The 14,667-nt window shown below is 38.2% G+C and overlaps 2 protein-coding genes across 9 annotated transcripts; both read left to right on the forward strand.

The window, feature by feature from the left end:
• The first annotated feature begins 611 nt into the window (after nucleotides 1-611).
• Nucleotides 612-3,945, forward strand: LOC104770827 (uncharacterized). Of its 7 annotated transcripts, none has more exons than XM_010495282.2 (7): nucleotides 612-1,066; nucleotides 1,386-1,517; nucleotides 1,847-2,386; nucleotides 2,517-2,593; nucleotides 2,703-2,838; nucleotides 3,114-3,317; nucleotides 3,674-3,945. In XM_010495282.2, exons 1-7 carry the CDS (start codon nucleotides 680-682, stop codon nucleotides 3,731-3,733), a joined length of 1,536 nt encoding a protein of 511 aa, XP_010493584.2. In that variant the 5' UTR covers nucleotides 612-679; the 3' UTR covers nucleotides 3,734-3,945. The 7 variants fall into 7 exon arrangements, 5 of the variants coding, with proteins under 5 accessions (XP_010493584.2, XP_087362698.1, XP_087362696.1 ...); XR_015593998.1 differs by having other exon boundaries at nucleotides 624-1,066; nucleotides 3,088-3,317; XM_087506572.1 differs by having other exon boundaries at nucleotides 635-1,066; nucleotides 1,831-2,386.
• A 348-nt stretch (nucleotides 3,946-4,293) lies between these two features.
• Nucleotides 4,294-14,631, forward strand: LOC104770828 (MAG2-interacting protein 2). Of its 2 annotated transcripts, none has more exons than XM_087506148.1 (13): nucleotides 4,294-4,569; nucleotides 4,806-4,949; nucleotides 5,053-5,104; nucleotides 5,574-5,747; nucleotides 6,108-6,306; nucleotides 6,465-6,682; nucleotides 6,944-7,910; nucleotides 8,291-9,225; nucleotides 9,334-9,416; nucleotides 9,629-9,988; nucleotides 10,182-11,382; nucleotides 11,465-11,730; nucleotides 11,816-14,631. In XM_087506148.1, the coding sequence occupies exons 2-13, from the start codon at nucleotides 4,863-4,865 to the stop codon at nucleotides 14,411-14,413; spliced, it is 7,140 nt and encodes a 2,379-aa protein (XP_087362274.1). In that variant the 5' UTR covers nucleotides 4,294-4,569; nucleotides 4,806-4,862; the 3' UTR covers nucleotides 14,414-14,631. The 2 variants fall into 2 exon arrangements, with proteins under 2 accessions (XP_087362274.1, XP_087362275.1); XM_087506149.1 differs by having other exon boundaries at nucleotides 4,312-4,569; nucleotides 5,048-5,104.
• Nucleotides 14,632-14,667: the final 36 nt, after the last annotated feature.

The raw sequence follows: 14,667 nt of genomic DNA on the forward strand, positions 1-14,667 counted from the left end.
GTGATTTGGTAAGAAGGATTCATACTTTATTAATAAGATTAAAAAAATTTCGATTTCAATTTTTCAACAGGAAAAAAAACTTTTATCCCTTTTTGAATTAGTGTATATTAATAAATAAAAAATTCAAAATAAGATTAGGTTAATAATTTAATAAATTAAAAAAAATATTTTCAATAAAATAAGTTTTCAAAAATACAAACAAATTTGTTTTCTTTTTACTTATATATATATATATATATATATATTTCTTGATAGATTTAGAATTTTTACATATTTTAGTAAATTTTGAATTGACACATGTTAACATATAATCGATAAAATTGACCTGTCACGATCTTGTTAGTAGATAACTTTAAAAATCAAGTTTTATAAAGAAAATAATAAAAAAGATATCTATTTTTTATAATTTTAAAAAATTTAGTTTGATTTTTATAATATAGAAATTAATTTCAAGTCGGTTCAGATAATTAATAATTTGATATTGACAAGAAAAATATTTTAAGATAATAAAATGGTTTTAGTTTCTATCGCTAGATTTTGGTTCGGCTTAGTTGATTCGATTCGGTTTTCACCTAACCATTAATTGGATCAACCAAAACCGACATAAGAGTGTCTCAAGTCTCAAGTCTACTTTAATGTAATTTTCAGTTAATTTTGTTTTCGTTGTCGCTCTGTAACGATGGAAAGCAATCTAAAGACCTATCTAGTTTCGTCCACCGACTCGACCGAGTTCACTCGCCTGAAATGGTGTTTCACTCGTTCTACGATCATCGCCTTAGACGCCGAGTGGAAGCCACAACATTCCAGCTCCTCTTCGTTTCCTACAGTAACTCTTCTCCAAGTCGCGTGCCGACTCAGTCAAGCCACGAATGATGATAATGATGATCGTGTCTCCGATGTGTTTCTCATTGATTTGACTTCGATTAATCTCCCGTCGGTGTGGGAGCTGTTGAATGACATGTTTGTTTCTCCGGATGTGTTGAAATTAGGGTTTCGGTTTAAACAGGATTTGGTTTACTTGTCTTCGACATTTATACAACATGGATGTGAAGGTGGATTCCAAGAGGTGAATTGCTTGATGAAGATTTTGAAGTTTACTTCTTTGTTTTTTAGTTAAAGCTGTGAAAAGTTTTAGTTAACGTTTTGTTGAGACTGTTCTTGGTAGTTAGGATTGCATTCAAGATAAGTGTAATCGAATTGCTACCAAAGTTTTTACCTTTAGCTCTGTTACCTCTTCAAGGTTTTAGTTTTCTTGTGTTTGGATCACGTCTGGTGTTTATAGATTAGGTAAGTAAGATCAAAGTAGAGTCTTTGATTTGTGTGTTTGTTTTCCTTTTAGTTTTTGCTTCTCTAAAACTCTCGTATGTGATTGTTAATGTGAATAGGTGAAACAGTACTTGGATATCACAAGCATATACAATCATCTGCAGCATAAGCGGTTTGGGAGAAAGCCCCCAAAGGATATTAAGAGCTTGGCAGCTATATGCAAGGAAATGCTGGACATCTCTCTCTCAAAGGTTTGTCAATCATTCCCGAAATAACTTGACTTTTGGTTAAAATAGACTAGCTTGATACTTCTATTAGATATGTGTTAACGGTTTAGGCTGTCTTAGTAATGTTAACTTGATGGATGGATTAGTCTTTTTACCTTATGCTATATGCTGTTTAGACATTTAATTTGATTGTTCAGTGTAGATCTAAACACCCTGGAGAATCTCGGTCTCTTTAGTTGTATCATATTACTTCAAGGTAGTCTTTTGACATTTAGTTAGCTTTTCTAAGGTTGCTGGTAGGTAGAGAAGCATACTGTTACTAAGTCTTTTTTAACAGTTTTTTATGCTTTTAGGAACTTCAATGTAGTGATTGGTCACATCGTCCTCTTACAGAAGAACAGAAACTATATGCTGCCACAGATGCTCACTGCTTGCTCCAACTATTCGATGTATTCAAGGCACATCTTCTTGAAGGAATCAAAGCGCCAGATCCTGGAGAGATAAATGTTGGCTTAAAAGAACTTCTGACTGGATCGGAATCTACCAGTAAGATTGTCACGCTCAAACTTTGCAAGGCTGCAGATGTAATCAGATCAATGTCAGAAAATGGTCAAAACATTACCAATGGAATGGTTTCTAGAAAAACAACTCTAAACACAATGCCGATGGACGAGAGTCTGTTAAGGATTGTCAGGAAGTATGGAGAAAGGATCCTGTTGAAGGAGTCTGATCTTCTACCGAAGAAACTCAAGAAGAAAACAAGAAGACGTGTCCCCTCAAGCACTGTGAACACAAATAAGCAGTTGGTCTGTTCTGCGGAATGGCAAGGTCCACCGCCATGGGACCCATCTTTAGGCGGTGATGGCTGCCCTAAATTTCTTTTGGATGTGATGGTAATATTTTGAAATGACTTTGTTTTATGTACTTGAAAAAATTCTATTATATGACTTCACCTAGTTAGTATCTTTGTTTCTTGAATGTAACCATTTTTTCACATCGATTGCTTATAAAATTACTCTCTAGGTTGAAGGTTTGGCGAAACATCTACGTTGTGTGGGTATTGATGCTGCAATTCCACACTCAAAAAAGCCAGATTCAAGGTATTTTTTCCAAAGCTGATACTGTAATATTTTCGTGACTATGGGGTTGATCACACTATCTATTTAGGTTTCCTGAATTTTTCTGTTGATCTGTTGATACAAATGTCAGGGAGTTGCTTGATCAAGCATTTAAAGAGAACAGAATTCTATTGACAAGAGATACAAAATTGCTGAGACACCAGGATATGGCAAAACATCAGATATATCGAGTAAAGAGTCTTCTTAAAAATGAGCAGCTACTTGAGGTACAAACGAAATTAATTCTCAACGTATGAGCTGTTCTGTAAGATCTGTGATGAGGCATGATTTGAAATGGGACACCTAAACTGGAAATTTTGACTTCAAGAAATAGGCTCTCTTGAAGATAAATATTTAAGCGAATGAGTTTATGTTTAAATAAAATCTTTCTGGGTGGAGCATTTCGAAATAACCTCATATACTCATTGTGCAACCACTTTATTTACATTAAGTAGAATGATTATGGGTTCCTACAGGGTTAATGAAACAATAAGCTGCACAGGTGATAGAGACTTTCCAGCTAAAGATCAGCGGAGATCAGCTGATGTCAAGATGTACAAAATGCAATGGGAAATTTATTCAGAAACCTCTAAGCATTGAAGAAGCCATTGAAGCAGCCAAGGGTTTCCAAAGAATACCCAACTGCTTATTTAATAAAAACTTAGAATTTTGGCAATGCATGAACTGCCATCAGCTATATTGGGAGGTAAGTCGCCTACCTCATCTGTTTCCGTTCTCCATTCTAGTTCCCGAAGGAGTATACTGTGTGTCAATATCGTCTGGTCCATGTATGTATTTGACATGCGGAATAAATTGTTTGTTTTGCTGATTGAACAGTCAATTCAGCCTAAACCATTTTCAGTTGCCTAAGGATATTTATCAGATCAGTTATCCAATTAATTATTGTATGAAGATACATAATTGGTGAACTTAATCTTGATTTCTTTAGAACATCTTCATGTGTTTTATGTGTTAGAGCAGAAACCATTGACCTCTATGATCTGTCCTATCTCTAATAGTCAGTATCGAGATGCTTAACGTTTGTTGTGTGGTTGGTTTCAGGGAACTCAGTATCATAACGCAGTCCAGAAGTTCATGGAAGTATGCAAGTTGAGTGAGTGATTCACTTATTTTTTTGGTGAAGTGTTTCAGGGCCACTCTTTCTTGATCTCAGTTCCTCAAATGTGTTTTATCATTTCTTTGAGCAAACAAGATGTGTTTGTAGCTTGTCATATGCACACGTGTTCCAGAGGTTATGAACCGTGTACAAATGTCTTTTAGTTTTTACTTTTTTTTTTTTTATGAATAAATAAATCATTCATTACAATTGAAAACCGTTTCTTGAGAATCGACGTCGACAACGATTAACTGGAACAAACTAGATTATCTCCAAAACTCTTCACTTGTCCCAGTTCTCCTTTTTCTCTCAGTGGTGCCGTGTGGTGTCATATGCTTTTGAAAAACCTTTTCCAAAAGAGCTCTTCTAATGGCTGTAGAGAAGAGCAGAGGAATGAATCAAAATTGTGATTCCTTTCACAAAGGATACAACTATTCGGTTTGTTCGATTTTTAATTTGAACCGACCGGTTTTGATTGTCAATCTGCATAAGAAAAGAAAACATTATTATGACGGTTGAACCGGACCGGTTTTGATACATTCCAATTGATTTTAGTCGGACAAGTATTGTAATTTTTTTTTGTGTTCTTTTTCTCACGGAGTCGTCGTCATCGTCACTTTCTCTTCTCATCGGCGAAGTTCACATTCACCAGTAGTACCTCGACGGTGAGATTTCGTTTGGAGTCTTCTTCCTCCTCCTCAGGATCTCTTCTGTCTCCACCATCGGAGGTCGCATCCCCGGATCTTCGCCTCGCCAGCAAATACTACATCGTTTTCTCTGTTCAATTCGCCACTGGTCTCTCTCTCTCTCTCGCCGAGCATAATCACCAAATATTGCTTAGGTATGCTAATCGACTCTTGGTTTAATTTGGTAATTTGTCAAGGGTTTTCTTGAATCATTTAAAACTTTGTGGTTCAGACGATGAGAATGCTTGATGTTTTGGGGTTAAGGTGTCAAAATTTAATTAAACCTTCTTTTGATTCTATAACCCTGCTAATTAGATCTCCGACTCAGATTACAACTTCAGATTTGATCGATTCAGTGCATATACAATAATCTTATAATTTGATTGTTCAGCTCCTAGAATCTGGTGTGAAGGATCATCGATCTCACACTCTCCTTAAGCGATTGATCATGGAAACTCCTGGAAGAAAAGTTTTGTATGAGATACGTCATCATGCTTCATTGCCTTATGTTCCTAGATATCCTCCTCTTCCTCAGGTACAATGTTCATCATGCTTATAGAGTTTTAACTAATCGCTGTGAGTATAGTGTTTATTTTATATATCTTACATTGCGCTTTGATCTGCTTGTCGAAGTTTAGGCAGATGGAACTGATTCGAAAGGAGGGCTTCGGTCTCTTGTCTCCATTAGAGGTCAGTTGCAGATGGTTGATTCTTTAGTTGTTTGACCTGCTGGTGAATAAAGTAGGGAGCTTTATATGTTCTCTAGTTTCTGTTAGTTTTCTAGAAAGTATTGGGTTAATTACTGTGTTCTGGCGTGTACGCGATTTTAAAAGCTGATTTCTTTTTTTCACATGTTTTACAAGGTTGTTTTCTTATTTGCTCGTTATAATTTCTGGAGAATGTGTAAACTGTTCTATACATTGAAGTGTTTTATCAAAATGCCGGGATATGTAGTAGACTACAGAGGGGAATTTCTCTGCCTTATTATTTATTATGCCGTTTAGCAAAGTCCATACACAAACTCAGAGATCTGTGATTTTGAATCTTTTGTTTTATGAGCTTGTAGGAATCATGTTTGTGCACATCTCTTTTCGTTAAATTAGCATTATAGCCCATTGGTTGATACAAGCTTCTTCATTATTTATTTTCTGGTATTAAGGTGTTAGTCAGCTCAAGGAAAAGTGGAGTGAATACTGGAATCCGAGAAAGACTAATAAACCGGTGTCATTATTTATTTCGCCTAGAGGAGAACTTGTTGCCGTCACTTCCGGAAATCATGTTACAATCTTGCGAAAGGACGATGATTACAGGAAACCATGTGGCAGTTTTACATGTAAGAAATCTGGCATATCTTCCCTTGGTTTCACATATTTTTTGCCTGATAATGGTTTTTGGGGATCATTGCCAATTTGCCATAGCACACTCCAATACAAGTATTTGTAGAATACTGCATTTATCTTTCCAAAAACTATCTACTTGATTTACTGTGATAACAAACGCCTAAAAAAGTGCATTTACTTTTCTTTTTCTCTTTTCCACCAAGGATGGTATGTGGAAACTTTGTCTCTTATTCTGTTAATTTTCGAAAGTATCCTCTCATCGCAATACTTTTTTCTGTCTCTCTGTTTTCTTAATTCATGGTCTATTCCATGTCCATTCTATGGTCCTCTTGACTTACTGTTCTCTGCATCAGCCAACATATCAGGATCATTTACTTCCGGAGTGTGGTCCGAAAAACATGATGTTCTTGGTCTTGTGGATGATAGCGAGACCCTCTTTTTCATCAAAACTAATGGTGAAGAAATAAGTCAAGTCACAAAAAGAAACTTGAAGGTTTCTGCATCAGTATTAGGATTGATTAAGGACGACTCTGATTTGCAACCATCATGCTTGTACGTTTCCTTCCGTCCCTATTTCTTATTGATTAAGATTTAAAGAGTACTGGGATCCTGATGTGCCCTTGTGCATTACAATATACTTGTTTGCTGAAGGTCTACCTCTGATATGAAATTTTGACTGGTGGTCTGTCCCAATGACAATTTGCCTGTAGGTGTTCGTTCAGTGTACTTACATCAGATGGACATGTTCATCATGTCGAGATCAGTAGGGAGCCAAGTGCTTCTGCCATTTCCAAACATGCTTTAAATAATGTCCCAGCTTTGAGAAAGCAATTCCCCAACCATGTTTTTTGCTTTGATTACCATCCAGACCTTTCTTTCCTTCTCATTGTTGGTAGTACTGCAGGCATATCATCGACAGTGAGTTCTGGTAGGTTTTATACAACTTATTTTAGTTATGGAAGTTTTAAAATCGTAGTACTTATTGTTAAGAATTGAAAGCTACACAGTCGCTCGAAATCAATCAATTTAGCAAGCCACAGCTGCATACTCTTATATAGGAAAGCTACCTATAATTTATCAATGTTTGTGGTCGTTTAATGAATAATGTGGTTGTTGAAAAATTTCCTATGAACAGAGATGTAGGTTTCTGATTTTGGTATTATTAATATTTTATTTACTTACACTTCAGGTTCCTCGTGTGTTTCACTTTGGCGTAAGTGTCAGAATTTGGGTCTGGAACTGTTGTCCACCACAAAGTTTGAAGGCGTGTATTCTGAGACCAAAGATGATCAGTTGGCATATCCAAAGATTTTAATCTCACCTCAGGGGTCACATGTTGCAAGTCTTGATAGCAATGGGTGTATGCATCTTTTCCAGTTAGATAAAGCAAGATTGACACTTACGTACTGTCCTTCTGAAGACAGTTCTGATTCACTTAAGCCAGATAAGTCGCTACAAAGTTGGAAAGAAAGTTTAAGAAATGTCGTAGATTTTACTTGGTGGTCTGATCACGCCCTTACAATTTTGAAAAGGAGCGGTAGCATTAGTATATGTGACATCAGTAGGTGTGTTATAGTTCAAGAGGATGCTACAAATTATTCTATGCCTGTCGTGGAAAGAGTTAGGAGATTGGAAGGACACATTTTTCTTTTAGAAAGTTCAACGCAGGAAGCAAAATCAGCTTTGGCCAAGGTTGACAAGGACCCAAGTGAATTGCATCATACTAGTGAGCATAGTATGTTATGGAGGCTAATATCTTTTACTGAGAAAACAATTCCTGAAATGTATAAAATCTTAGTTGAGAAAAGCCACTACCAAGAGGCGTTAGATTTTGCTGATAGCCATGGGTTGGATAGAGATGAAGTATTCAAGTCAAGATGGTTGAACTCAGAAAAAGGGGTAAGAGATGTGAGCATGATTCTATCAAAGATAAAAGATAAAGCTTTTGTGCTCTCCGAATGCTTAGATAGAATTGGGCCAACAGAAGATTCCATGAAGGCCATACTTGCGCATGGAGTTAATCTAACTAATCACTATGTATTCGCTAAATCTGAAGATCAAGAATCCCAACCACTTTGGGAATTTCGTTTGGCTAGGCTTCGACTATTGCAGTTTAGTGAAAGGCTCGACACATATTTGGGAATAAGCATGGGCAGGTATATATCTTTACACTTGCATCTTCTTTTCCTTTCTGCAGATAGGTAAGCAGGTATGCCATATAGTACTATTTAGGTCTGGCATATCCAGGTTTGTTTTGGGTCTATGGTTATCCAACACAGAATGAGTGTCCTTTAGAATTTGGTTAGAATTTGACATCGATTCTAGAGTTAGGTAATTTCGTGGGTTTTATTGCTACTTGAAAAACTTACAACCCTCTTTTGCCACCCTTAAATACCCACGCAGACAGTTTCCATCCGATATATCCAAGCTCTTTGCATTAGGTTCTGCATTTCAGAATTTCCGGTTACTTTCAATCTACTTTTAAACTTAACTATCCAGTTACTTTTAGAAAGGGTTAATGACATTGTCTCCACAGATATTCGGTGCAGGATTACAGAAAATTTCGGAGCAATCCTATCAATCAGGCTGCTATTGCACTCGCTGAGAGCGGGAGGATAGGGGCCTTAAACCTGCTCTTTAAGCGGCATCCTTATTCACTTGCATCTTTCATGCTGCAAATTTTGGCAGCTATTCCTGAAACAGTTTCCGTTGAAACGTATGCACATCTTCTTCCGGGAAAATCTCCTCCAACTAGTATGGCAGTGAGAGAAGAAGACTGGGTTGAATGTGAGAAGATGGTTAAATTTATTAATAAATTGCCGGAGAATAGCAAGAATGATTATCAGATTCAAACTGAGCCAATTGTTAGAAGGTGTTTGGGGTATAATTGGCCATCATCAGAAGAACTTGCCACATGGTATAAAAATAGAGCTAGAGATATTGATTCTTCCACTGGGCTGTTAGACAACTGTACTTGTTTGATTGATATCGCATGGAAAAAAGGCATATCTGAATTGGAACAGTTCCATGAGGATCTATCATACTTGCACCAGATCATTTATTCTGATGAAATTGGAGGGGAAATCTGCTTCAGCTTAAGCCTTGTTGGGTGGGAGCATTTATCTGATTATGAGAAATTTAAAATGATGCTTGAAGGGATTAAAACTGAAACTGTGGTTAGAAGATTGCATGACAAGGCAATTCCATTTATGCAGAAAAGGTTTTTGGGGGCAAACAATCGTAATGAGGAGTCCTTTCTAGTTAAATGGCTGAAGGAGATGGCAGCAAAAAATGAGATTGATTTATGCTCGAAAGTTATTGAGGAAGGGTGTATGGATTTGTATACTGTTTGTTTTTTTAAGGATGAGGTTCAAGTTGTTGATTGTGCTCTGCAATGTCTGTATCTGTGCAAAGTTACAGATAAGTGGAATGTCATGGCAACAATGCTATCAAAGCTACCGAAGATAAATGGTTAGTAGTCCAGATCCAATGTATCCCAACGCAAAGTCTATGTAACTAAATAATCAGATGTCCTTATTGAGTTATTGCTAAACCAAACTGAAATCCATGCAAATGCAGATATTGTTGGTGAAGACATTCAGAAAAGGCTCAAACTGGCTGAAGGTCATATAGAAGCAGGGAGGCTTTTGGAAATTTATCAGGTTTCAAAATTTGTCTGTATCTTGAATTACTTAAGTTGGTATCTCATAGCAAAAAATATGTAGCCTTGTTCTGTGTGCTCATATTTGAAATGAACTATCTTAAGTATAGAATCTTGTGCACTCGACTGGTTCTCTGCCTGTGTAGGAGGTACCAACAGATTTTATGTTTGAAATTTTTTGGAAGTTATAATTCTGCCTTTTATTCTACACAGGTCCCGAAACCAATTAATTATTTCCTCGAGGTTCATTTGGATGAAAAGGGTGTAAAGCAGATCCTTCGACTCATGCTTTCAAAATTTGTTCGTCGTCAACCTGGGCGATCTGATAATGACTGGGCATGCATGTGGCGTGATCTGCGACAGTTGCAAGAGAAAGCCTTTTCTTTCCTTGATCTTGAGTTTGTGCTGACAGAGTTCTGTAGAGGACTTCTAAAAGCTGGAAAGTTTTCCCTGGCTAGAAATTATCTCAAGGGTACAGGCTCAGTTGCTCTGCCATCAGAGAAGGCAGAGAGTCTTGTTATAAATGCGGCAAAGGAATACTTCTTCTCTGCTCCGAGCCTTGCTTCTGAAGAAGTAAGTGGTGTTTCTTTATTTATGTATAAAGCTTTTTTTCTCTACTAAATATAGTTACGCAACCTTCCATCCTTTCAATTCTTGCTTCTGGTGCTGTAGAGTTTTTTGTTTTCTTTTCACAAAGTTCAGTGTTAGCGACAATTCTTTTTGTGCTTGGATATGGAAATTACAGTTTTGAAAATTATATTTCCAGATATGGAAAGCAAGGGAGTGTCTCAATATATTTTCTAGTAGCCGGACTGTTAAAGCCGAGGCGGATATCATTGATGCAGTTACTGTTAGGCTTCCAGATCTTGGGGTTAGTCTCCTACCAGTGCAGTTCAAACAAGTAAACGATCCAATGGAGATTATTAAGATGGCAATCACGGGGCATCCTGGGGCCTATCTACATGTTGAAGAACTTATTGAGGTTGCTAAACTTCTTGGGTTGAATTCTTCAGAAGAGATAGCATCTGTTGAAGAAGCTATTGCTAGAGAAGCTGCAGTTGCAGGCGATCTGCAGGTGGCGTTTGATCTATGCATTGTTCTAACCAAAAAAGGGCATGGTCCCATTTGGGATTTAGGTGCTGCAATAGCAAGAGGTCCTGCACTTGAACACATGGATATAAGTTCTAGAAAGCAGTTACTTGGCTTTGCTTTGGGTCACTGCGATGATGAATCGATCAGTGAGTTATTGCACGCATGGAAAGATCTTGACCTCCAAGGCCAATGCGAGACTTTGGGAATGTTATCAGAGACGGATTCTCCTGAATTTCACAAGATGGGTGGTGTTTCTTGTCTGAGAGATTTCCCTCAGATGCTTGATGGGCTAAGCAGTGATCAACAACTAGATTTCGACAGAGTCAAAGATACACTTTCTTGTGTTGCTAAGGACTTGCCGGTTGATAATAGCATGGACTTGGAATCTCTTCTAAAGGAAAATGGGAAGCTTCTCTCGTTTGCTGCGTCACATCTTCCCTGGTTACTTAAGCTGGGTAGGAATAGGAAGTTGGATAAAAGGCTAATGCTTGATTCTATTCCTGGAAAGCAGTTTGTCAGCGTAAAGGCAACTGCTCTTGTTACCATTCTATCCTGGCTGGCAAAGAATGGTTTTGCACCAAAAGATGAGCTGATAGCCATGATTACAGACTCGATAATTGATCTTCCGGTAACAAAAGAGGAAGACATTATAGGATGCTCGTTTCTGTTGAATCTAGTAGATGCATCTAATGCAGTAGAAGTTATAGAAAAGCAGTTGAGAATAAGGGGGAACTACCAAGAAATTCGGAGTATCATGAGTCTAGGCATGATATATAGTTTGCTACATGACTCTGGAGTAGAGTGTACGGCTCCCATCCAGAGGAGAGAACTGCTTCGGAAGAACTTTGAGAGAAATCAAACAGAAAGTCTCTCTGGTAAGGGTTTCTCGGTCTATTATTTTTTAAATATACCTTTTTTTGCCAACTTCTTTTGACCTCTAGGTGCTGTTTTATACAGATGATATGAGGAGGATCGACAAACTTCAGTCAACTTTTTGGAAGGAATGGAAACATAAATTAGAGGAAAAAATGTATGATGCTGACCGTTCTAGAATTCTGGAGAGAATTATCCCCGGGGTTGAGACTGAAAGGTTTTTATCCCATGATATTGAATACATTAAGGTTGCTGTTTTCTCTCTCATTGAATCTGTGAAATTGGAGAAGAAGCTGATTTTGAAAGATGTACTAACATTGGCTGATACATATGGCTTGAACCAATCAGAGGTACATTTCACTTTATATATACCTTATACTGCACATACTGTCCTCAACTGCAACTAATATATACCTTTCTTTGTCTTCTTGCCAGGTGATATTAAGGTATTTAAGCTCTATCCTTTGCTCTGAGATTTGGACAAATGAGGACATCACGGCTGAAATTATACAAGTCAAGGAAGAAATACTTCTCTTTGCTTCAGACACCATACAAACCATAAGCACAATCGTGTACCCAGCAGTTAGTGGTCTTAACAAACAACGCCTTGCTTACATATATAGCCTCCTTTCTGAATGCTATAGCCATTTGGAATTAAGCAAGGAAGCATCATTGTTGCTTCAACCGCATGGTTCCTTTGCTGGGTTATCGAATATGTATAACGTCCTTAAGCAAGAATGCAGTAGAGTGTCGTTTATCACAGATTTGGATTTCAAAAATATTGCAGAATTGGGAGGTTTGAACTTTGACAGCTTCAACAATGAAGTCCATGCGCACATCAATGAGATGAACTTGGAAGCTTTGGCCAAAATGGTAGAAACTCTCACTGGCTTCTTCATGGAGAATTCGTCCGACCGTCTCATTTCCTGGCAAAATGTTTACAAACAATATATTATGAATTTGTTAGATACACTGGAGAGTAGAAGAGATCTTGATTTTGGAAGTGCAGAGAGTTTCCAGGGGTTCCTCGGTCAACTTGAGCAGACATATGACCACAGTAGAGTATATGTCAGGATCTTGGAACCTTTGCAAGCTGTGGAAATCCTGAAACGGCATTTCACATTAGTTCTTCCGCCAAATGACTTCTACGTGCATATCCCTGATAGTTCTACATGGCAAGAATGTCTTATATTACTGATTAACTTTTGGATAAGATTAGCTGATGAGATGCAAGAAGTAAAATCATCTACTCCAAGTCTTGTGGAGAATCTTATCTTAAGCCCTGAATGCATTAGCAGCTGTCTTACTGTTCTCATAAAACTAGTAATGGATGACAGTCTGTCCCCAAGTCAGGCTTGGGCTGCAATACTTGTCTACATTAAATCTGGTTTGGCAGGTGATTGCGCGACTGAAATCTTCAACTTCTGCAGAGCCATGGTCTTCTCTGGCTGTGGATTTGGACCCATTTCTGATGTCTTCTCAGATTTGTCCTCTCGGTATCCGACAGCTATGCAGGATCTTCCACACCTTTACTTGAGAATACTTGAACCCATTTTACAAAATTTGGTATCTGGGGCTCATGAAACACAGAATCTTTACCGGTTGCTCTCCTCTCTCAGTAACTTGGAAGGCAACCTGGAAGAACTGAAGCGTGTTAGGCTTGTAGTCTGGGAACAACTCGTAATATTTTCTGAGAACCTGGAGTTGCCAAGTCAAGTTCGCGTGTACTCCTTAGAGCTTATGCAGTTCATCTCGGGTAAGAATATCAAGGGCTCATCATCTGAGCTACAGTCAAACGTTATGCCATGGGATGGTTCGGCTGAGCTATTATCGTCTATGCAAAAGACTGAAGCCACGCTTAACCAAGCGTTGCCAGACCAGGCTGATGGTTCTAGCAGGCTCACAAATACTTTGGTCGCACTCAAATCATCTCAGATTGCTGTGGTGTCCATCGCTCCAGGCTTAGAGATCACCCCTGAGGATCTATCGAGTGTTGAGACATCTGTTTCTTGCTTCTCTAAACTCTCTTCTGCTGTTACTACAGCTTCACAAGCTGAAGCTCTTCTGGCAATTTTAGAAGGATGGGAAGAGCTGTTTGAAGCTAAGAAAGCCGAACTATTGCCGTCTAATGAGGCAACCGACCAAGGAAACGACTGGGGCAATGATGATTGGAATGATGGATGGGAAACATTTCAGGAACCAGAACCCATGGAGAAAGAAAAAAAGGAATATATAGTCTCGGCTCATCCTTTACATTCGTGCTGGCTGGATATTTTGAGAAAGTACATTGCCTTGAGCATGCCCGAAAATGTTCTACGACTTATAGATGGATCGCTTCAGAAACCTGAAGAGGTCCTGCTTGAAGAAAATGAAGCAGAAAGCCTGGCTGGGATCTTGGCCAGCACTGACCCATTTCTCGGTCTAAAGATATCTCTTTTGTTGCCCTACGAACGAATCAGATCTCAGTGTCTCAGTGTTGTTGAAGAAAAATTGAAACAAGAAGGCATTCCGGAGTTATCGAGTCAGAGCCATCATGAAGTTCTTCTCCTGGTTATATATTCTGGGACTCTCTCAACGATCATCTCCGATTCTTGCTACGGCTCAGTCTTCTCCTTCCTTTGCTATCTGATTGGAAAGCTATCTCGAGAGTTCCAAGAAGAGCGGATAAGACAAGCGGACAACAGACAATCAGATGCAAGTTCCGAGAGACGGTTTATGTCATGTTTTGGGAAACTCATGTTCCCATGTTTTGTCGCGGAGCTTGTGAAGGCCAACCAGCAGATATTAGCTGGGTTTCTGGTAACCAAGTTCATGCACAGTAACCCATCTCTTAGTCTGATTAATGTTGCAGAGGCAAGTCTGAGGAGATACTTGGAGAAGCAGCTCGAGTCTTTGGAGCATTTGGATGATTCGTTTGGTGAGAGCTCAGAACTTGCAACGCTGAAGAATACAATCTCAAGCTTAAGAGGCACTTTAAAGGAAGTTATACGATCTGCGTTAGCGTCTCTTTCTACTTGTACAAACAGTAGATGATGGAGGCTTCTTCTGAGGTGAAATGGTAACAAAAAATGAGTAATTAGGAGAGCGTAAATCTGTTTATGCGGTTTTTATATATAGTTAATATAGTTTCTAACTTTATTTTTCGACAGGAAAACTGTTTTTGAGGTATCCATATAAATTGTCCATCCTAATATGATACCTCCATTTTCAATTTTTATATAATTCAAAGAAAAGCTGGAAATTAGAAGACATTGACCTAAATGAAATGCAATTTCAACTAATTAAAA

This window comes from Camelina sativa, chromosome 20, assembly GCF_030686135.1.
Source record: "Camelina sativa cultivar CO46 ecotype springtype chromosome 20, ASM3068613v1".
Classification (NCBI taxonomy): domain Eukaryota; kingdom Viridiplantae; phylum Streptophyta; class Magnoliopsida; order Brassicales; family Brassicaceae; genus Camelina; species Camelina sativa.

What these genes read in the sequence shown, in the direction of transcription:
- LOC104770827 (XM_010495282.2), top strand. Translation starts at nt 680, where the DNA reads ATGGAAAGCAATCTAAAGACCTATCTAGTTTCGTCCACCGACTCGACC. An exon ending in TGGACATCTCTCTCTCAAAG is followed by an intron (nt 1,518 to 1,846) that starts GTTTGTCAATCA and finishes TTATGCTTTTAG; the next exon opens with GAACTTCAATGTAGTGATTG. An exon ending in GCCATCAGCTATATTGGGAG is followed by an intron (nt 3,318 to 3,673) that starts GTAAGTCGCCTA and finishes GGTTGGTTTCAG; the next exon opens with GGAACTCAGTATCATAACGC.
- LOC104770828 (XM_087506148.1), top strand. Translation starts at nt 4,863, where the DNA reads ATGGAAACTCCTGGAAGAAAAGTTTTGTATGAGATACGTCATCATGCT. An exon ending in AAAGCTACCGAAGATAAATG is followed by an intron (nt 9,226 to 9,333) that starts GTTAGTAGTCCA and finishes ATGCAAATGCAG; the next exon opens with ATATTGTTGGTGAAGACATT. An exon ending in ATGGCTTGAACCAATCAGAG is followed by an intron (nt 11,731 to 11,815) that starts GTACATTTCACT and finishes TCTTCTTGCCAG; the next exon opens with GTGATATTAAGGTATTTAAG.